General features: G+C 36.7%; 2 protein-coding genes across 3 annotated transcripts; one reads left to right on the plus strand and one right to left on the minus strand.

Moving 5' to 3' along the window:
- Positions 1 to 1890: 1890 nt before the first annotated feature.
- Positions 1891 to 9039, minus strand: LOC127084457 (uncharacterized). Its single transcript, XM_051024910.1, has 10 exons — positions 8876 to 9039; positions 8728 to 8786; positions 8602 to 8642; positions 8480 to 8511; positions 8363 to 8391; positions 8231 to 8267; positions 3100 to 3156; positions 2735 to 2811; positions 2574 to 2647; positions 1891 to 2128 (listed from the first exon to the last, which is right to left on the minus strand). The coding sequence occupies exons 1-10, from the start codon at positions 8954 to 8956 to the stop codon at positions 2109 to 2111; spliced, it is 507 nt and encodes a 168-aa protein (XP_050880867.1). The 5' UTR covers positions 8957 to 9039; the 3' UTR covers positions 1891 to 2108.
- Positions 9040 to 9237: 198 nt separating this feature from the next.
- On the plus strand, positions 9238 to 20763 carry LOC127084456 (protein LAZ1). 2 transcript variants are annotated; one of them, XM_051024908.1, is made up of 6 exons: positions 9238 to 9707; positions 9785 to 10078; positions 10156 to 10244; positions 11085 to 11346; positions 12393 to 12641; positions 20029 to 20763. In XM_051024908.1, exons 1-6 carry the CDS (start codon positions 9504 to 9506, stop codon positions 20383 to 20385), a joined length of 1455 nt encoding a protein of 484 aa, XP_050880865.1. In that variant the 5' UTR covers positions 9238 to 9503; the 3' UTR covers positions 20386 to 20763. The 2 variants fall into 2 exon arrangements, with proteins under 2 accessions (XP_050880865.1, XP_050880866.1); XM_051024909.1 differs by lacking the exon at positions 20029 to 20763 and having other exon boundaries at positions 12388 to 12627.
- Positions 20764 to 23706: the final 2943 nt, after the last annotated feature.

Genomic DNA, 23706 nt, shown 5'->3' on the forward strand with positions numbered 1-23706 from the left:
ACATCTACCCTCACAATAGTTTTAGGAAACATATCGGATGCACCATATCTAATACCACATATAACAGAAAAATAGTTTTAAACCTAAAACTATCAAGACAATCCGAAAATGGATATTCATACCACACCAAACTTCATACGGAGATACATATTCAGATTAAATATTCATTTTTCTGCTCAAACAACACATTAATGCAAAAAGTAAGGGATGGAATGAATTTGAAATTTATCTGTAATTCTAACTTCCTTGCTTCATTTGATGTGATGAAACACAACAATGATGTTTAGGTGTTGAAAACTTGATTGAGAATGATTTTTTTTAAGGGTTTTGAAAATGAAGTATGTTTGATCATGAAGAAAAAGATCATGCAAGGTGGTGTTTTATCCAATTTCCCGTTTGACATTTACGAATATGCATATCCGGAAACTTCAATGAATTGTTAACTAAATCAGTTCAATGAATAAAAACACCATAAATAGGTATATGAGGTAATTTAGAAATGCACCTCCGAATACACTCAAATAATATACAAAAATGTATTTTTTGATCATATTTTGTTTAAAAAGAAATAGATCTCAGAAAGATAAGGATTGATATGATTTTAAATGCATCCAAAAATGCATTTTCTAATTCATAAAAGATATTTTTTAGTTTCCAAAGATGTGGCACCCTAAAATTCCTTTAGAGTATAGATATTTTTTGATATTTCAACATGAGGTTTAAATATGTAATGCCATTTTAATTTAGCTTTACATATCTCTCTTTGGTTTTTGATAGAAATAACCTTTAGAATTAATTTGAATAATCTATAACAATATATAAAGGGAAAATTTGGTTTTTGTGTAGCCTATTTTTTTACCAATTTTACCTTTAGATAACTTAACTAATAACTTCTAATAACTTCTATTGAAACCACTATTATTATCTTTCACATAACTTCCTATTATTAACTTCTTATATAATTTCCGATTAAAATTAACATTAAATAAAATAATACCGTATATATTTTCACGTATGTTTATTAAAAAAGCGGACAAACGGACACAGAGTGCCCGTCTGGACGCTAGTTACTAATAAAATCAAACAATTTTGTATTTTTTTTCACTATTATCATAATTTGGTTTATACAAAAGAAATGATTTAAATATCTTTATTCTTTATTATTAGAACCTCCTTTAAATACTTTTGTAAGCATAACTAAATATTTAAAAATAACAATTTACTAGAAATTACAAGAGTAGGAATTGAACACCGGATTATGCGAGCTTTTCAAGCCATTACTAACCAATCACTAAGCATTGATTTTTATTTTTGAAAAGTTTGCATAACCAATTTTTTTGAATAATACTTTTCAATAGAAATGAAAATTTCAATGCTAATATATTCCTTATTTAAAATCCTCGCACAAATTATTTAATAATAAATAACTATCACCACATTTTGACAATAACCCTCACCACCTATTTTCCTTAATAATAATAATAATAATAACCCTCACCAATTTTGTTATAATATAATAAATAAATAGTTTGCATAAGTAAAGATAAATAATTAAAATAAAATAAAATATACAAATTAGATATACTGAAATAAAAATATATATAATTTATGAATCATATATTTATTAATAAATTTAAGTATATTTCTTCCTTATATTTTATTAGTATACTTGTTGGTGGATTATAATATGTAATTTTTTAAGTATTTAATTTACTCAACATGCTACAAATAGTGAATTATATTCATTATTAAATTTATAGATATTATTTAATTATAATATGTATGCATTAATAATTTTACACATATAACCACATTTTGTTATTTAGACATTTGTATAGATATTTTTAAAAATACTTTTTTCCTACAATTTGTAAATTATTATTTCACATGTTAACGATATAAATAGTATAAAACCAAATTATGTAGGATACTTGTGTTTATCAGTGAAAACTAGTTTGATAAAGAAAATTACAACATCAAAAAGAAAAAAAGGTAGTGTATCTTTGGCAGAGAAACAGCAAGGCTTAAAATGTCGTTTAGATCTGATACTGGTACAACACAACTTAAACTGGTCTAACAATGTCTTCCCAAGTCACCATATAGTCCAATCATATCCTACAATTGGCAGCTGGAAAAGAAGCACAAGACAATAAAGATTTAAGTCAGTAAACATGGAAAATACTAACTGCCAATCAAATTGAATGAGTGTGGATAGTTAAACTTTGTATAAGCAGATTCTACAAAACTATTTTAGAGACCTTGTAAAAATAAGCTGAAAACAACTTATACTGCAGGAGCAACTTAATAGTATGGGTAGATGGACTGAAGTAAAGATCAATCAGTGCATTACTTTCTAGTTCTACCTGTCAAAATCCTAAACCAGCTTGCACATCATTTTGACTGATAAACCAATTCCCACTTTAGGTTGGCAAAACCATTCATCCCAAACGACTGGTTTTTTGCCCATCTACTTTTTTTCTCAATCTACACAGTCCACTCCATAAGAGTGCACCGTGTCACGATATATAACACTGAATTTAACAATTATACAAAATATCTTATATTGTACTCACTACAATAGACAAACTGATTCAGATCGAGAGTAACTCTGCCTTGTTTCGCGGTATCAAATGAAGTAAATAGATTCCTGTGAGAAATAAAAAAGTATTATAATAATATAGTGAAAATTCAAACAGGGGGCTTTGATTATATTTTGTACGGTGTCTGAACATACCGAGCTGATTGTAAGAATATACAGAGTGATATGAAGTCATCCAGCCGAAACCTTCCATTTTTACTTTGATCAAAACTCTGAGAAGAATCAAAAGAAATGTTTTGGCATGGTCATCTAAATTGCAATATTGCATAGATATGGCCTACTAAAGTTCACTCTAGGTGGCTAAACAATGAAATAATGGCAAATAAATTTACATAGTCGGACACAGTGCAACATTGGTTTCTCCATTTCACCACTACCTTCAAGCTATCATGATGCTTGTGTAAACTATCTTGCCATGACTTTGACAATAACCACTGATTGTTAAACACAACCTCTCCAGTATAAATTTAGTCTTGTATCTAAAACGAAAGATACTTTACCTCACAGACAGAGTAAAAAGCAGGAGAATCCAGCATGAAGCCAATTTTCACCACAGCCTGAAAAAGTATTTAGGAATTCATTAGGATGGGTGGGTTGCAAGAGAGAACCTAATGCAGTATAAACCTAGTTATGAAGATTCTCATTAACAAGATCCTTATATCTAGGTAATAACAAATAAAGCAAGGTGAGTATTGTTAGACTCTTCAGTTTAGATTTAGAGTGTTTAGATTTAGAATAAATAGGGAAAGACATTGGGGGTGTTGATCATCTTGGAATTGGATAGGAAAAGAGGTCATTTTGGCATTGGGAGGTGCAGGCCCTCGAAGTTCTGCATTACTATTCTCTAGTTCAAAGGATTTTCCCTATTTTCTTTTATATATCAGTTGGTTTCTATCAACTAGTATGCACTTCTGATCTGGGAGAGGAAATAGAAAAAAATGGAGTTGTCATCAAGAATAGAAGTAATATTTGATCTTGTTAATGAAGTGTTGAAAGAAGTTAGAGATTGGAGAAGAGAACTCAAAGAGTTACGACTACAAATACCAAAATTTGAAGGACACGATGTTGCTGGATGGATTATCAAGGTAGAGAAATATTTTAATGCAGGAGGTGCATGTAAAGAAGAAGATCAAATACCAAAAGTTGCGCAAGGGATGAGAGCGGTAGAGCCTTCACATGGTACCAATTATGGGTTTCGGCCAATCCAAGTGCCACTTGGGGAAATTTTAAAGAGGCGATTCTCAAGAAATTTTGGCCAGAAATTGATTTAGCAGAGAATCAAGCAACGCAAATGAGAGAAATGAGATTCAGCGATGAACCAAATAAACGGCCACCGCCACAATGGTTCGGCCAACAGCCGCTGTTGCCGAAACCTCGAAACCTCGAGTATCACATGGTGATTGTTGTTGTTCCTAAGATAAAGTCTAGGAAAGAGAAAGTTTCACTATCGATGTGTCAACGTCATCCCTACAATCGATAATGAGAAAATTGACCGCAGTGAGCAAATCTGATCCCGGAGAAAATTATCCTATTTCTTGTATAACTCAATCTTTATGCTTCAAATTATGGGATCCGGGAGGATAGATTCTTTCATCTTGAAGACAAGGTGAATCTTTAGGGGCGGAGTATTGATAGACTCTTCAGTTTTATAACTGATATTAAATTATTAGGAGAGTTAAGTGGAAAATTATTAGAATAATTATATTATTAATTAAGAGTGTTTAGGTTTAGAATAAATAGGGGAAGACATTGGGGTGTTGATCATCTTGGAATTGGATAGGAAAAGGGGCCATTTTGGCAGGGAGGTGCAAACCCTCGAAGTTTTGCGGTACTATTTTGTAATACAAAGGTATTTTCCCGATTTTCTTTTATATATCAGTTAGTTTCTATCAACTGGTATCAAAGCACTTCTGATCTAGGAGAGGAAAAATAAATAATAGAGAATAAATGGAGTTATCATCAAGAATGGAAGGAATGCTTGACCTTGTTCATGATGTATTGAAAGAGATTAGAGATTGGAGAAGAGAATTCAAAAAGTTACAATTAGAAATACCAATCTTTAAAGGAAGGGATGTTGCTGGATGGATGATCAAGGTTGAGAAATATTTTGATGCAGGAGGTGTATGTAAAGAAGAAGATCAAAAACTAAAAATTGCACCGTGGACGAGTGGTAAAGTCCTCACATGGTACCAATTATGGATTTTGGTCAATCCAAGTTCCACTAGGGGAAATTTTAAAGATGCAATTCTCAAGAAATTTGGGTCAGAAATTGATTTAATAGAGAATGAAGAACCAAACGAGAGGACACTACCGGAGTGGTTAGACTTAGGCCAACAACCTCCATTGTCAAAACCACCCGACATCGGCACGATAGTGTTTACTGATATTCTTAAGATAAAGTCTGGTAACGAGAAAGTTCCACTGCCGGTATCGCCATCACACCACCAACTGCTCACAAGAGGACTACCATTAGCAAACAAATTTGATCCTAAGGAAAATATTCCTATTTCATGTACAACTCAATTTTTCTGTTTCAAATTTTGGGATCCAAGAGGATACATTTTTCTATTGTGTATTTCTTTCACCTTGAGAACAAGGTGAATCTTTAGGGGCAGAGTATTGTTCGACTTTTCATATAACTTAGCAATTATGTTTTTAAATAGCAATTATTATATTATTAAGAGTGGTTAGTGGAGAGTTATCATACTATTAAGAGTGGTTAGTGCAGACTTATTTCTGTGTTTATGTTTAAAGTATATAAGGGAAGATAGAGAAGAGTTTATTATCTGAAAATTAGAAAGAGGTTATATTTGGGAGGGAGAGACCAAGCTCTCGAATTCTCGGAAGGGAGAGAACCAAGACTCTCAAAATTCTTGGAAACTCATTGTAATTACTATTATATTTTATCATTTGAAACCAGTTTCTATCACAAGGACACCGTTGTAAGAGGAGAACATTGTGATAGAAACTAAGTCAGAAATCAAGAAAAGTAATGATTTTTGTGGAAAACTCCCTAGTTCTCAATCTGCAGCAGTGGATCCCAAAGTTAGGATTTTTCTATACGAAGTCCTTTCTGAAACCAAAGATAATCTCAGTAATCTTCCTTTCCTCTAATTTACAGTCTATCATAATAAAGCCATGGTTGAGGTGCCAAAAGATATCCACATTACAGGATCCACAAGGTTACCCAAAGAAGATCCGACACCGGATATGACACGAACACTCTGCGGCACAGCTAATGTCCAAAATATAAGACATGAACATGTATAATTAGCATGCCAAAAGTCAAAATTGAGATATGATTAATATATCCACTTTCTAAAAACAAAGTTATGATAATGACTATCACAAAAAATATTAATACTGATTCACTATGTAATCCACTAGTCCGTACAAATATAAGAAGATGAATCATGCCTCTTAGAACAATTAGTCAATCCTCAGATGACTAGCCTAAAAAAAGGCTGAAGAAGCATCATTTTGCTATTTGTCTAAAAAAGTTAAAGATCTAAACTAGAGTAGTAACCTGTAACCTCCTCAGAAACTCGATCTGATAAGGACATGTTACCTGATCTATATATTCCTGCACATGCTGAAACCATTGACTCAAAATTACCATCACCACCTATTTCTCCAGCAGAAATCAGCCAAGGAGATCCATGTGCATTAGGTTTACCAATACGGTTCTGCTACTAGGAAAGCAGCATATCCAATTAATGACTACATCAGCCAAACGAATCTCTCCCTTTCATATGACAAGTATATATTGCCACTCAATTCAGAAAGAGCCCACTTCCTACATGGGAAGCATGCTCATCATAACAATGTTGGATACATGTTATTCAAGCTGAATCGAAGGTTCTAGAAGAAAAACATGCTTGGAGTCTTGTAATTTGCCTCTGACAGTCAAACCTATAGGAAGCAAATGGGTTTACTTACAAGGTAAAATAAAACAGATGGAATAATAGAGGTTTAAAGCCAGATATTCCAACTCGTAGCAAGAGGGTATAATAAAATTGAGCTTTCTTACCTGTTGCACATGGTGCCATAGTTGCATCTATTAACAAATAGTTGGTTCACCAACTATACGTTAATAATGATTTTCTGCATGGGTTTTTGTGGGTATTTCTCCAAACAAAGTGAGCATGTTTCTGAAATCCTTTTATAATCTCAGAGAGGCTAGCAAAAAAAGGAATGAGAACTTATCTCAGTTTGGTTATAATCAACTAAGGCAGGGGTCTTAGGCTGTAAGGTGCTAGTACCCTATGGATTCAAGAACTCGGTTGTTTAAAGATGATGGGTAGAAAAGGCTGGCTGAAAGTCGCTATATTTGACCTGTGCAAGGCCTAATAATATATTCCCCATTCAACAACTTAGTCAAGTGGACAAACCAGCCTTGCAAGATGAGAAAGCTACTTAGAGTGTTTTTGTGATATCTCAAGAGCTGTCATGGAAAGGGTGTGTTTTTCACTAGTCGTCTGAATTGTGGCTCCTTGGATAACATGATGCAGATTGTGAGCTGTCTAATCATTGCCACATGATTCACAATTCTGTTTGGTACGGGTACACAGGTAAGCTATAGGTGAAGAATTCAATTTACAACAGAATAGATTGCATAGTATGCCGTAAATGATTTTGTAGCATAAGTTAAAAATATTAAATGCAAAATATTTAAAGTACATCGTCCCTATGTCAATTTTTCTCACTACCCATGGCTGCCTCCCAAAACCTCTTATTAACATTATAATGGTACAGAAAAGGTGGCAGGAGAAGACTAGCTAGCTGACCCAGATTCCAAAACATTTTTAACTCACTTTCTTCCAACTCGTATTCCTTTTCGTTTAATGCAAGGTACTATTCCCCTTCTTCAAAATTTATGTACTCCCGGGAATTCCATACAAGTCCGGCTCTCCTACTACATGTACCACTCAATGTTGCACATCTTTTATCCACATAATCCCTCTCCTCCTCTTGCCTTCATCTTCACCCACTTAGCTCGGTTCATGGGTTTCAATGAATTAGTCTGAACATATTTGCAAAAGTACCATAGACAAGACTCATGGAGCGATTTGTGGTTCGAAGGCATGGCAAGCTAATAATGCGACCAAGGTGTTAATATAAGAAGGTATATCAGTAGACATTGTTTAAAGCTGCAATGCCTCACATATCTAGTTTGGGGTCTACAAATAACATGTTCTAAGCCATAAGTCGTAGTGACAACCAACCAAATGTTTCACAAAAAGATGGAGCACGGAGACAGAGGGTGCCATATTTGAAAGAGAAATTTCAGTGGCCGACTTACTATGGACCTAATTCCCTTGACAAACATAGACTAGACAAGTGAGAGTTTTACCAAGGCCCTGTTTCTAAGACATTTCGAGAGACTTGTGTAGCAATTGGAGAGTTGGTTGGTGGTTAAAGAGTGAGTTAGGTAGTTAGTTATGCAGTGAAGAGTAGGTAGGAGAGGTGTGTATAATTGAGTAGCCCTGGCTGTATATAAAGGTTATATCTATCCGCGGAGAGTGTGGCAGACAATATAGTATAGGTTAGGCAATAGGGAGATAATTAGGGTGTTTGTGTTTAGGGTTTAGAAATTTTGATGATATTGGCAGAATAATAGTTTGAATATACCTGAAAGACATCATCGGGTAGAAGAAAACCACGACCCCTGCATGAATTTGTAGGGCAACATGTTTTGATTTTGTGATAGTAAAAAATAAAAAGGCAAGTTAAAGGAGCAGAAAATAGAAAAGAAAAGATTACTTTTCTAGATCAGAAAATGCATGTTGAACCTGCAAAGGCATTATAAATATCAGTGGAAGTGAGTGTGAAACGGGGGGTTAGTAATGTAAGATAAGTGGGAGGAAGTAGTAGAGTAACCTTAAGAAGAAAGTTGTTGAGGGCAAGGAATTCTGGAAGGAATAGAAAGTTAGGGATGGGATGGAATAATAATAATAATAATAATAATAATACTAAAATGAAAAGCAATAATTACCACATACCTTGAAAACTCATGGTACCATTCCTATCAAAATCGTACATCCTGTTGTGTTGTATAGGAATGAAAAAAAAAGGGTGAAGTGAATAATAATGAAAAAGAATAGTGAAAATAGACAAGAAAAATGAACCTGATCATCTGTTCCACAACGGAGAGGGAAAATTCCAGGTTTCCCTTACCTAGAGCTCTCTGATTCATTCATTCATTCATGGTTAAAAACAAAACTGTAAATAATGTTTCAATCCTATCATTATCGATGAAAATAAATAAAAAGTAACCTTGAGTTGGAGCGCGGTTATGCTTCCACTTTTGTCCGAGTCAACTCGATCGAACCATTCCCGCACTACTGTCTCATTCATCCTCTATCCTCCGCTCTCTCTTTCTTAATTCTAACTTAACACCCCCCAATACAAAACACTTCCACTTTTAACTTTTTTTTTGTAATCATAATATATTTTATTTTTATTTTATAAATGTTAATAGATGCATTTTTGTCTAGAAGATAATTATTTAAATGTATTTTTAATAATCATCTTTTAAAAAATTCAATGAATTCCTTTATAAAAAAAATCAATGAATTCATGTTTTTAATAATTTGAAAAAATTGACTTCCTAGTCCAGTGAATTTTATTTTTATCTAAGTATTTTAATGAACTAGTAATATTTTTGGAGGCAATAAATTAATATTTGTAGTATTTTATTACATAAAATGAGACGAGATATTTTATTAGATTTATTGTCAAAAACAATAGTGTAATTTATTTTTAATTGTGAGAAGAAAAAAAATGATGAAGAGGGGGAGGGCAGGTCGGAGCGGAGGACGACGGAGATAAAGATAAGGTTGAGGTAAGAACGGATCGTCTGTTACGGATCCCGAATTTGTGATATTCTTCAATGGTGTAGCTTATGCGTTGGTTGGTTGGTTCAATGTTGGAATTAGTTTACTCGCCTCCTGTATGGGCAACTATTATTGCCGCTGCTTTTCTCCTCACCACTCTCACTCTCTCCCTCTATCTTCTTTTTGAACATCTTTCCGCTTATAAGAATCCCGAGGAGCAGAAGTTCTTGATCGGTGTTATCCTCATGGTTCCATGCTATTCTATTGAATCTGTATGTATCTTACTTTTTTTTTCTTACTTTATTACTAGTTTTTTTCAATTAATTAACCACCCACCTTGTTGCCACAGTTTGTGTCCTTGGCCAATCCATCCATTAGTGTTGACTGCGAGATACTTAGGGATTGCTACGAATCATTTGCCATGTATTGCTTTGGAAGATACCTCATTGCCTGCCTCGGAGGCGAAGAAAGGACTCTTTTGTTTATGGAAAGACAGGGCCGTGCTACTTTTAAAACTCCTCTTCTCCACCATTCTTCTCACTCTGGCATTGTCAACCATCCTTTTCCTCTCAAATACTTCCTTAGCCCCTGGAAACTTGGTCCGCGCTTTTTCCAAATTGTTAAATTTGGTATTGTTCAATATGTATGTATTCTTCATTTTTCTCCTTTTTTTTATGTATATTTTTTTCCTTTTATTTAAATGTATCCAACTCCTTACAGATGATCATCAAATCTTTCACTGCTGTTTTGGCCGTAATTCTTGAAGCCTTTGGAGTCTACTGTGAAGGAGAATTCAAATTAGGATGTGGGTAAGCTATTTTCTAACCTTTTTTTTCCTTTCCTTAATCAAATCACTATGCATACACTCTTAGATACATCATTTAAGCTCTTGGCTGCCTACACAATAATCAAGTTTTTACAATCTAGATTCTGGTCACCCCTGCTTTGCATCAACCTCCATATATGCCTACCATAACCAACAACTGCCACATCCTTATTATATTTTTCCATAACCAATCCAGATTGGCTAGTCAAATATTCTCACACCTGACTCCTATCTCAGATGTGCCTCTTACTGGATGGGAATACTCTATTGTTTTTAGGATGCAATTGCTGCTCTTTTTTTAATTGTGAAATTGTTTCGTTTTCCTGTTGTTTTCTTCTCTCCTTGTTAGACAAGAAATATTCTTCTGCACTCAAATAGAATAAACTAGAGAAATGCTAAGTCTTCTTAAAACATTAGCTTGCTATTCCTCCTAATTATTTAAGGAGGAAAAAGAAGACACAAAGGGAAGTTTTGAAACTCTCACAACTACTGCATGTGCCTTTTCTATCTTTCTTTACTCATGAAATTAGAAGAAATATTTCGATCTTGTGTTTAGTGTACTTGGCATTTCTCTCTAAACTATACCTTTTAAGCGATGATATTGTTTATGTCTGCATTTGCTTGTTACTTATTCTATTGTGAATTATTTGCATAAAGTGGCGTTGAATTGATTGTACGATAACTATGGATTTGGTAATTGAAATTTCATGTTCCAATGTTCGGTATCTTCATATTAAAGTTTGTCTTGTTATGCTCTTCTACGACAGGTTAAGGTACTTAAGATATTTCCGACTGCATGACCTATTTTGCTACATTTTTGCAGGTATCCTTATGTGGCGGTGGTTCTAAATTTCAGTCAGTCATGGGCACTGTACTGCCTTGTTCAATTTTATACTGTTACCAAGGACGAATTGGCTCATATAAAACCATTGGCCAAATTTTTGACATTTAAATCAATTGTGTTTCTCACTTGGTGGCAAGGTGTGGCAATTGCTCTACTGTATACATTTGGTTTGTTCAAAAGTCCCATAGCACAAGGCTTGCAGTTTAAGTCGAGTGTTCAAGATTTCATCATTTGCATTGAGGTAGATGTCCTTCACTGAAGTTAAGCTTGCTTTTTTGCATGACCAATTGCTTCGCCATTTATGTTCAGCGTGCCTTGCAACTTACTGTTGCGAGGAAACTTTTATTCAACCTTGATTGACTCAAAGGCCCTGCTCCTCCCTGGTCTGGAATGCAGGACCTTGATTAGTGAATGTGCTCTGCCAAATGGATTCTTTCTTTTGATAACCATCTTGTGAGTTTGTCTAGATGATTTGAGTCCGTTTGTTGCTAATTAATCTGTCCATAGATCTGCCGCACATATCCTTGTATTATATTGTCACCAATCTTCAATATAATAGGATTGTTTCTCATGGAACTAGGTTTGTGAAAAACAATCATATCATACTAAAGCTTGGCGACTGTATAATAGTAATCTCTCTGGATCTAAATATAAGGGAAAGTTGGGTCAATAGAAAATGGATGTATTTGACCCGAAATCTCTTATATTTAAGACTAGAGGATGTTATAATAATAATAAATATAAACAGGATACAGAGGTTTGGTGTGGTCGTTTTTTCTTTCAGTTTAACCCTTCACTTAAACTATTTTACATTAAATTTTGTCATGTTTTTCCCAATCAAATAACTACTTTTTCTAAATAACAACATAAACTTTTGTAACTTTTATTCTTTTGACAAATTGTAACTTCCAGTAGTATTTACCACTTCGAACTTGGAAGTGGAGCTGTAAGCCCCGAACTTATAAACACCCATGTCAAGTGATGGATGACTTAATTGATTTTTTTAATAATCAAGCAAAGCAACCCAATGTCATGGGAGGGATATATGCTAGAAAGTTCGATATTTTGTTTTATAATATGTAGTTTTCTGTTGCATTTTGCATTTATGATTGACAATACTCCATCTCTTGGGTTTCTATGCACTGGTTGTGGAACTTGTACTGGAACCTTTTTGGACACATAAGTAAAATGTTCTTTCTTTCTTATCTTCATTATTTAGATTTTAGTTACTGTTTCAGACAAGAGGAAGAGTAAAGTTTAACAGTACTTTGTATTCATCCAGCACAGATGGGCATTGCTTCCATAGTTCACCTGTATGTATTTCCAGCAAAGCCTTATGAGCTAATGGGAGACCAACTTCCAGGAAGTGTTTCAGTTCTGGGAGATTACTCTGCTGATTGTCCTCTTGACCCTGATGAGATTAGAGACAGTGAGAGACCCACAAAACTGCGTCTTCCTGCACCTGAAGTCGATGCCAAGAGTGGGATGACGATTAGAGAGAGTGTTCGTGATGTTGTTATTGGTGGCGGTGGATATGTAAGTGTCCTTATTTGTTATCATATACATGATTTTAATTTTTTATTTTCTGGCGTGTGGTGCTAGTAAACATTCATTAAAAGTCCCTGTTGGACTTTCCGCCTTAATTGCGGTCCGTCCCTAGTCGCCTTAATTGCGGCACTTTGGCTTGCCTCATTGCAGCCCCTAACACCTTCATCGTGTTGGCTTTGAAGGAGTGGATTTAGTCCCACATTGCTTAGAGATATGGCCTGTGCTGTGTTTATAAGTGGGGGCAATTGTGGGTTAGTATAGTTGCCTCCATATCCGGCATAAGTCCCATAGGAAGCCGGCTGGGTGTAGCCAGCAGGCCATTGCTGTCCTTGTGTGGTCGCTGGCCAAGTTTGAGGCTGTACTCCATAGTTAGTCAATTGGTTAGATGCATTTGGATAATAAGCTCTCGACACTTTCGTTTTATCTGAAGCTAAGAAATCCTCCGCATGACGTTTTTTCAACTCTGACATGCTCCTGTGTGGCAAGAACAACTTGGCATGTCTATCGTCAGCCCTTTTGATAGATTGAACATCTCCAAAGAGATTTAAAAACTCCAGAAAAATAGTAGAAAGCCCTCTGTTGCACTTGCTACCCCGGGGTTCTCTGGGTTGGGCATTATGAATTTTACAACCAATGACTCTAGAAAGTCAATGTCAACTCGCTTTGGCTGGGGTTGAATAGCCTCAAAATGCAATAAAGCCTCAAGTAGTGCCTTTGACAGTGAAGCATTCTCAAGCCCCCCAACTAAAATCTCTTTAGTCTTTTCAGCATTTCCAGAAGCCAAATAAACAAATCGAGAATATTGAGCAAACAACATTGGCAGTGTTGGTGAATGTTCTTTTCCTTTCCCAATGGCAATGGCCTGTTCATACAAAGAGAAGGCATCCTCCAACTTCCCCAATCGTTGTTCCCTATTGGCATGTCTGATTATTGCTTCAAGAAGGCCGGGAGAAATTTCAGTGTGCACAAGATGATACGCCGCTCTAGCACCCACTATATCTCCCGCCTGCCCCTTGAACCGAGTACAAAAAATATGTATCTCAGGTTGTCTCTTGACAAATACTTGGCTCGCCCGAGCAAGAACATTATTTGCAAGATCCATACTTTCACTAGCTTCCATACACAAAACATAACGTATCCAGGATTCGGGATAATTGGCACAAGCGATGATACATCTCTCATACAACTTGACAATTCCATAGCAGGACAGAGAGGCCCTTCAAATATGAAAAGAGGGACCCTCCTTGCCTGAAACAGATGATTATGAAGATTAGAAGATACCTGCATTCATAACATTCACACTTTAAAAGAAGAAATCTCACAATGTTCAATGCTCCCTAGTAAAAAATTCCCCCAACAAATTGTATCAGAGCCTATCCTAGATCTATTGTTGGGCTTCCCGCATCGTCCACCCTCCGGGCTCATTGAGGTCCAAGCGTGACGGGGTGTGTTGGACTTTCCCTCTTAATTGCAGTCCATCCCTAGCCGCCTTAATTGCGTCATTTTGGCTTGCCTCATTGCAGCCCCTAACACCTTCATTGTGTTGGCTTTAAAGGGGTGGATTTAGCCCCACATTGTTTAGAGATATGACATGTGTTGTGTTTATAAGTGGGGGGCAATTCTCACCTTACAAGCCGGTTTAGTAGAGTTGAGTTAGGCCCAACCCAAACTCTGAGATGGTATCAGAGTTTATCCTAGATCTATTGTTGGACTTTCCGCATCGTCCACGCTTCGGGCTCATTGAGGCCCAAGCGTGAGGAGGTGTGTTGGACTTTCCGCCTTAATTGCGGTCCATCCCTAGTCGCCTTAATTGCGGCACTTTGGCTTGTCTCATTGCAGCCCCTAACACCTTCATTGTGTTAGCTTGCAAGGAGTGCATTTAGTCCCGCATTGCTTAGAGATACGGCACATGTTGTGTTTATAAGTGGGGATAATCCTCACCTTACAAGCCGGTTCTGTAGGGTTGAGTTAGACCCAACCCAAATTATGAGAGTCTCCTTCCTAATAAAGCTTAGGAAATTATATTGTTGTCATTCCATGTATTGAATTAGGAGAGACTAAGAGACATTTAGGTTAAACCGTGTGTTTGAATAGCACTACAGAATATGTATTATATAGGAAAAAGTACGGCTCATACTATTAATTACATAATTATCCTATTCTATTCTAGAATACACTAAGGAATATTCTCTTTCTATATATATATATATATATATATATATATATATATATATATATATATATATTAACAATTATATTAACACTTCCCCTCAAGCTTGAGCATATAAGTCAAATGCACCAAACTTGTTACATATATAATTGGTTCTGGGGCTTCGTAGGGATTTTGTAAACATGTCTGCCAATTGATCATTAGAGTTGACAAAGCTTGTGGAGATGTCGCCTGGCTCGATCTTCTCTCTGACAAAGTGACAGTCTATCTCAATATGTTTGGTCCTCTCATGGAAGACTGGATTTGAAGCAACGTGCAATGCAGCTTGATTATCACAAATAAGTGTCATTGGTCTTGGTTCTTTAATTTGAAGTTCCTTGAGCAATTGTTTTAACCAAAGAAGTTCACATGTTGCCATTGCCATGGCCATATACTCTGTCTCGACGATTGATCTTGCAACTACATTTTGTTTCTTACTTTTTCAGGATATAAGATTTCCTCCAACAAGTACACAATACTCAGAAGTGGATCGTCTATCAATGGATGACCTTGCCCAATCAGCATCTGAGTATCCAATTATCTGAGTTTGTCCTTTATCTTCATATACAAGACATTTTTCTGAAACACGTTTGATGTATCTCAAAATCCGGATAACAACATCCATGTGTTCCTGACAAAGGGAATTTAAGAACTGCCTTACCACATTGACTGTAAAAGAAATGTTCGGACGAGTGACTGTGAGATAATTCAACTTTCCAACTGATCTCCTATACCTTCCTGAGTCAGATAGAGGCTCCCCCTGATTGGGTAGTAGTTTGACACTTTGATCCATATGAGTATCAGTTGGTTTAACATTTAACAAACATGTTTCTTTCAAAATATCCATAGTATATTTCCGCTGAGAAATCACCAAACCATCTTTAGATTGGGCTACCTCAATACCCAAGAAATAGCGGAGTTTACCAACATCTTTTGTCTGAAATTGTTTTGAGAGATGTTGTTTCAACTGGAGTATTTCCTGCTGATCACTACTAGTTATGACAATGTCATCTACATACACAATAAGATAAATACACTCTTGGACTGAATGACGATAAAAAACAAAATGGTCAGCTTCACTAAGGACCATACCAAACTGTTGTACTACAGTGTTGAATCTGCTAAACCAAGCTCTCGGAGATTGCTTAAGACCATAAAGAGACCTGTGTAGCCTACAAACCATTTCGATGACTCCCTCCGAGCAACAAACCCAGGAGGTTGCTCCATATATACTTCCTTTTCAAGATCACCATGTAAAAAGGCATTTTTGATGTCAAGCTGATGAAGAAGCCAATGTCGAATGGCTGCAATGGCTAGAAGAAGTCTAACAGATGCCATCTTGGCTACAAGTGAAAAAGTATCACTATAATCCAACCCAAAAATCTGAGTGAATTCTTTGACTACCAAGTGAGCTTTAAATCGATCAATCTTACCATCTGGACCAACCTTCACTGTATAAAGCCAACAACAACCTACTAAAGATTTCCAGTGGGTAGAGGAACCAGTTCCCAGGTACCATTGCTTTGAAGAGCACACATTTCATCAATCATTGCTTGCCTCCACTCAGGGTGAGATAATGTTTCACATGGAGTTTTAGGAATAGAAACAGAAGACAAAGAAGACAATCAAGTATACTGCAAAGGGGAAAGACGATGATAACATAAATCAATATAATGTGGAGAAGGATTTCGCGTTTGATGTATACATTTTCGAAGGGAAATCGGAAGATCAGACTTAGGTTGCAGGATCGGATCCGGTGATGGCGAGAGCGTCGAAGGAGAGTCTGCATTGATCTCAGGGACAGGTATGACAGACGTTGGGTGACGACGCTGATATGTTTGAAGTGGGCGAGAAGTGGGGGGGTCAACCGTAGGGGTATCTAGTGGGTCAGGTTCTCTAGAATGATGGGGGATATTGACAAATGAGACTTCCGGAAGAGGTGTGGGAATACTTTCCTAAAGAGGTTCCGGAGATACTTGGTTGAACTCGAAATATGGAACAGACTCGAAGAAGGTAACATCGGCCGATACGAGGTATCGTTGTAGAGCATGAGAATAACAATGATAACCCTTTTGGGAACGATGATAACCAAGAAAGACACACTTTAGTGATCGAGCTGCTAGTTTATCAAGACCAGGGGAGAGATTGTGTACAAAACACGTAGACCCGAATACTCGATGAGGAATTGGGTGGAGAGGAGAGTTTGGAAACAAGATTGAATGAGGGATCTTATTATTAAAGACAGATGAGGGCATGCGATTTATGAGGTAACATGCCGTGAGCACCACATCCCCCAAAATTAGAGAGGAACATTACCATGGAGAAGTAGGGTCCGAGTGGTTTCTACAAGATGCCGATTTTGCGTTCGGCTACCCCGTTATGTTGCGGTGTATAAGGGCAAGACATTTGGTGCAGAATACCATTGGATGACATAATAGTTTGAAATTGTTGGGATGAATATTCACGTGCATTGTTACTTCTTAAGATACAAATAGACAAACCAAATTGGATTCTTATTTCTCGATAAAATTGTTCAAAAATAGAAAACAATTCATACTTGTTCTTCATTAAAAATAGTCATGTGCATCGTGAAAAATCATCAATAAAAGTTACAAAATATCTAGTCTCAAAAGTAGACACGGTACGCGAGGGACCCCAAACATCGGAGTGAATTAAAGCAAAAGGTGACGCAACCTGTTTATTGACTCGATCGGGAAAGTGACTACGAGTATGTTTCCCTAACTGACAAGACTCACAATGTAAAATGGATAATTTAGATAGACTTGACACCAACTTTTGTAGCTTGGAAAGACCTGGATGACCTAACTGCGCATGTATAATGAGTGGAGAATCTGTGGTGGAGCATGTGTAGATGACATAAAGAAGTAGTAAAGGCCTTGAGACTCACATCCGACGCCAATTGTCTGTCCCGAACTCCGATCCTGCAGAGTAACATTACTATTAGTAAAAGTGATAGAACAATTAAGGGAATGAGTTAAACGACTGACTGCCAGTAAATTAAATGAGCAATTAGGTACATATAGGACTGAAGTAACCGAGAGAGATGGTAGAATTTGAACAGTATCAATCCCTTGGGATCGGATTTGAGAACCATTTGCGGCAGTTATACTCTGTAAGAAATCAGAGTTAGAGAGGGAAGAGAAAAGACCTTTATTACCGGTAACATGATCTGACGCACCAGAATCAAGGATCCAATGACCAAGAGGAGATGATTGATAGAAGCAAACAGATAAATTACCAGTGTGTGCAACCGAAGCCGTGGAACCAGAGGTTTGATTAGTCTGACACCACCTGAGAAAATCCCCGTAGCTTGGCGTAGGGTTCTGAATAGAAGGTGAAGTTTACATAGTGTCTGGGTTATCAATTTGAGATGCATTTACCTGGCGTGGAGGTCTGCCATGTAACTTCCAGCAACGGTCGATAGTATCAATTTGGGACGAGGTTTGGAGTTGGATGACCCTCCTCGAAGGCGATTATGATTGTTGCCAAGAGATGCAAGGGCAGCAGTGTCACCTGGTGTCGGAGCAACAATAGATGAAGGGGAAACCGGACCAAACGCATGAGGTGTAGTCAAGCGCAACAGTTGTCACTAACTGCATCATAGTTAGGAACAGTAGTACCTGATAAAATCTGGTTACGAAAGGACTCGAGTCTGGTGGTAGTCCTTTAAGTGCCATGACCATGAAAAATTTTCTCTGTTGTTCGGAATGAGCTGTTGCGTCTTTTGCATAAGGCATGAGAGATGCGTAACTCGCTTTCAAGGCATCAAGCTTACTCAGATAAGCTTGCATATCCATATTTTGCAACTTCATTATGTCGAGTTTGAGGATGACACTGTATAGACAATGAATATCGTTGGAGAAGACTTTCTTAGCCTTTTCCCAAACCTCATTGCAAGTGGAGAAGGCTTGATACTACGCTTGGAGGTTAGGTGCGATGGAAAACCATAACATATTCACAGAGAGGCATCAGTGTTCTTCCATTTAGCGAGTTTGACGGCGGCAACATCAGCCAATTTTGTGGTTAGGTGATCTTCATATCCCTGACCATGAAACCACATATGGACAGCACGAGCCCATATGTTGTAGTTGGCTGATCCGGTTAGTTTTTCACATGGGATAAGCGGAACTTTAGTAAACGAGACGGAATCAGCATCTCCCATGACTTAAATAAACAAAATTGGGGCTGTTTGAACTGGAGCACAGAGAGTCGAAATGAAAAACGGAGACCGGACCTGTGACCGATGGAGAGAGCCGGGTGGGGCGGCCGGGAAAACTTATCAACATCATGAAAACTTAAACTCTTCAACACACTTATGAACTTGTCATAAATGAACTAATTCATAGCTGAAATGAACGAAACTGTCTTCTTTCAAATTATAATAAGGGGATTAATTCAAATATTCTACTCAGTTATGAATGTTATTGCGTCATAGAGAATATTTTACTTTTAATGTTTTCATACTGTCAAAGTACAAATGTATTTTGTTGTGGGAAAAGAAAATGAAAAGTTGTTTAAGATGATACAGTAGCTATATAGTTATTTAAACAAGTTTGTATGAATCATTTCCTAATGTGTGCAATTTTGTAGTTGTTAAACTGGTGTCCAAAGGAAACAGTATGCAGAAAATGCAGTGTGCCACCGTATAAATGCAATTGTGCTCTCAATTAATACTTTATTGAGATGCACTTAAATATGTTTGCATTAAAATATTTTTGTAAAAGAAAATATTATAGGAATAGAAGGACGTTATGGTGTAGTTTGATTCATGTAGTCGATCTAATCTAACATAGTGAGATAAAAGTTGGTTGTTGTTGTAATATTTTTGTAAAAGAAAACATTTATAGGAATAGAAGGGTGTTGGATACTAGCTGATGAGATCTCGGGTAAATTCAAGGATAATGGAACCTATGGTGCAGTTATCTAAAGTAAATTTTTATATATATTTCAGTTACTTTTTGACCCATACCCACAATTAATTTATTTTCTGAACATGCATATAACATAAGGATTTATTGGGCCCTTTAGACAACAATGGATTGAAAACTGTCTAGAATTATCTTTATTAGTAATATACATATTGGCTTTACATTTTGTATCATATCCTCTTAATTTTTATCTGCTCCCCTTTTTTGTATCATTCAGATTGTGAAAGACGTGAGGTTCACTGTCCATCAAGCAGTGGAGCCTGTGGAAAAGGGGTTCACTAGATTCAATGAAAAATTACATAAGATATCCCAAAACATTAAAAAGCATGACAAAGATAAAAGAAGAATCAAGGATGACAGCTGCATTGCGTCATCAGCACCTGCAAGGAGGTTGATTCGGGGAATCGATGATCCCCTCTTGAATGGGAGTGTCAGTGATAGTGCGATGTCGAGGGGAAAGAAGCACCGTCGGAAATCTGGATATACGAGTGGAGAGAGTGGTGGAGAAAGCAGTAGCGATCAAACCTACGGTAGCTACCAGGTTAGGGGCCATAGGTGGGTTACCAAAGAGTAACGAATACTTAAGGGGACAGTTTGACAAAGTTGCTAGATTCTTGCGGTTGACGTGCCTGGCGCTGAGCTGTGATGTATTTTGTGGGAGAAATTGTTTGTTATGTGTACTCAGGCTAGCTTTTATAACATGGCTGATGCTGATGAGTTGCGTTGAAATTTATTGTATATCATTTTCCATCAGATGAAATGACGATGTTCATGTGCCATTACTATAATTGGTCTTCTTCTGTATTGTATAGAGGTTCCTTCTGACAGCTGCATTGTACCAAAATAGAAATTTCCAACAGTTGCTAGAATAAGCTGCATATTTATTGGGGACGATATTGTGTGCTTCTGGAGCTGTTTAGCATTTTAAATTTGAATGCGAATGTTAGTTTTATATGGCTATATATCAACTGTTAGACCACTTTTGCAGGCTCCATAAGTGTTCGACCTTAGGGGAGGGCACCTCTTCAGATAGGAACGTGAACTTTAGACAAAATTTTCCAGCACATATCCCATAAGCTGGTTGTTTGATTATAATGCATAACATACTTGTTGAGTTCAAACCAGGGATATTGCAGCTCGATGAAGGTCTCAGCATGCACTTCCATATTCCTCTATTGTATTGTCGCTTGCTTTTGGGACCATTGAGTTAACCAGTTTTTCATCATTCGTGTACAGTGCTATTGCAAAGTATTTATTTATTTATTTATGTTTCTGCAAATAAATCGTTTCCATTATATTCCCACTGTTCATTCAACTAAAGAACCTCGGAGATGAGGTGTCGTTGGACGTTGGTTACATTCCAACTGCCAAGCATCCAGGTGATGAATTATTCAGGAGGCATAACCCAAAATATTAAAAAATCAAAAAAAATTAAGACTATTTCTTAACGCACCTTCTAAGTTTCTACTGAACTACGCGAATTTCCACAAATATCTCATGTTTTTGGAGATGCATCTCCGGACGCACTCCAACGCACTCAAGTAAGACCATTCAGAGTGACATCTTATTGTTTGATTTATTTTATTTCGGAGATGTATCTTAGGAAATTTTTCGTAGTTACATTTTCGTAAGACAGACATATCAGTATCAGATCCAAAAACATGTAATTTTTCAAATTGAAATTAAGATTCAGAAAATAAAATTAGGATTACATAGATGAGTTCAACATAAAATGCAACATTACACTTCAATATTTAGGTGGACACTTCAACATTATCAAAATATCTTCGACCGATCTTGATTTCGAAAAAACATATTTCACATAGACCTAATATCTGTAGTGAGTCAGGTCAACACACACTCTATGATACCCACATGCTATTAGATGACCCATTTCAGGGAATCGCGTCCATTTTGTCTCCGAAATCGTTCCACTAAGGTAAGGAACAAGAGACTCATAAATTTATCGAAGTGTTCTTTCTTTTCATACAACCGTGTGTATGATTGATGACACTGAAATTCACCGTATTTTCGACTCCGATTTCGCATGCATTTTAGTTGTTTTATTGTTATTTTGTTATGTTATTACTATATTTTTCTTTGTTTTCAGGTTTTCAGTCTAATCGGAGTCCCGGTCGAGAAAATGAGTGAAAATGAGCTAAAAAACCTAAAAATCTGCATTTTGCACTTGTGGCTCCCACTGTGGTTGGCGTCATGGGTCCAGCCATGACGTGTCATAGTCCAACTTCTCCTCAACTTCCACATCTCCCACTATCTCCATTTGGGCGCCACACTTTAATCTTGTGGCGGGCGCCTTGGTGTTGTGGCGGGCGCCACAAGAAGAAAGAAGTTTCCCTCCCAAATTCAAACTGAAGGGCATCCTTGTCATTTCCATTATTTTCCTTGCTTATAAATAGAGACTCGATTTCATTTGTTTCAGGATCCAAACTTAGATAAAACTTAATTACAACTAGGCATATATTCAGTATTGTAAAAGTGGTAATCGCTTCACATCGGAGTGTTGCCACACTGTGTAATCGAGTCTGTAATCGAGTTTTGAGCACTTTGGAAGGAAGTTAATCCTGCCGCCATTTTCATTTCCGTTTCGCACTTTATTCAACCCTCCGATTGGAGCAGGTTTTTATTGCTTTACCTTTGTCTACTTTACTTTCCCGCACTGCCTTTACCTTCATTTATTTCTCGCACTCGCACTACTTTCGTTTATTTTCCGCACTCGCACTACTTTTATTTATTTTCCGCACTCGCACTACTTTTATTTACTTTCCGCACTCACACTACTTTTATTTACTTTCCGCACTCGCACTACTTTTATTTAAATTAAAATGCACCTTTACTTTACCATGTCTAGCTAAACCTATAAAGGTTAGAATGTAAGGATCGTAATTGAACCGATAATCCGTACAATTGTTCGTAGAAACACTTAAGGGTTGTTTTGTCTTTCAACTTAAGTTTTCCCGCACTTAATTTCCGTTGGGTAAGATCGAAAGTCGTCCAACGTCTTTTTAAACTTAGTTGTTTTTAACTATTTCAAATACAGCGAAAGCGCTTTGTTTAGTCCATTAGGAGTTTTTAACTTAAAAAGAAAAGTGATTTTAAAACTATTTTCGGACGCGTTTATAAGTTTAGAGTCTGGTTCGTAAGAACCTCTTTTGGTTAAGAAATCCAGGTCAAAATACTTTTCAACTTAGTCAAGATACTATATTTCTTAAAAATAGGTTTACTACTCTAACGCAATGCGCGCCTTTTTATAAGTGACAATAAGAGGGTTTGATTAGGGAGTACAACTCGGTTCTGAATACGCGAAAGCGACAGTTCCCGTTAAATTGGTTCTTTTTAAAGTAGGAAACACTGCCCATAAGTAATTCTATTAGCAAGTACTTGGATTATTAATTGATTATGTGAATTACATTCGAACTTGTCTTTATTAATTGAACTTTATTTAATACTTAATTTTTCATTGTGCACTCTAAAAACCCCTATTTCGATTACCTTAGATAAACACCGTAACAATAGATAACGATAGATTGACACTTGGTCTCTGTGGATTCGACAATCTTTTATATTACTCTGACGCGTTCGTATACTTGCGAAAAGCACTCATCAAGTTTTTGGCGCCGTTGTCGGGGAACAATTTCGTCAACTTTCGTACTCTGTTGTTATATCGTTTAGACGTAGGTTGTTACCTGCCGGTCAATGCGAAGAACTCGCAGCACCGGAAGCTTAGTATACCCTCTGGCGGAACCTGAACGTTACGTTCGCGCACGTTTATTTTTCCATAGAATTAGGAGAGCTATGGCCGAAGATCAAAACCAAAGACCTCTTAAGGATTTCGCCAAACCATCCAATGAAGAACCTAGTTCTAGTATAGTAAACC

Source organism: Lathyrus oleraceus, chromosome 5 (genome assembly GCF_024323335.1).
Source record: "Lathyrus oleraceus cultivar Zhongwan6 chromosome 5, CAAS_Psat_ZW6_1.0, whole genome shotgun sequence".
NCBI classification, from domain to species: Eukaryota; Viridiplantae; Streptophyta; class Magnoliopsida; order Fabales; family Fabaceae; genus Lathyrus; species Lathyrus oleraceus.

Excerpts from the sequence above, each read along its gene's own strand:
- LOC127084457 (XM_051024910.1), bottom strand. The coding sequence starts at position 8,956 with ATGAATGAGACAGTAGTGCGGGAATGGTTCGATCGAGTTGACTCGGAC. Across the intron at positions 8,643-8,727 it reads GTTGTGGAACAGATGATCAG|GATGTACGATTTTGATAGGA; the intron begins GTTCATTTTTCT and ends ACAACACAACAG. Across the intron at positions 8,512-8,601 it reads TGGTACCATGAGTTTTCAAG|AATTCCTTGCCCTCAACAAC; the intron begins GTATGTGGTAAT and ends TATTCCTTCCAG.
- LOC127084456 (XM_051024908.1), top strand. The coding sequence starts at position 9,504 with ATGCGTTGGTTGGTTGGTTCAATGTTGGAATTAGTTTACTCGCCTCCT. Across the intron at positions 10,079-10,155 it reads AATTTGGTATTGTTCAATAT|ATGATCATCAAATCTTTCAC; the intron begins GTATGTATTCTT and ends AACTCCTTACAG. Across the intron at positions 12,642-20,028 it reads TTATTGGTGGCGGTGGATAT|ATTGTGAAAGACGTGAGGTT; the intron begins GTAAGTGTCCTT and ends TGTATCATTCAG.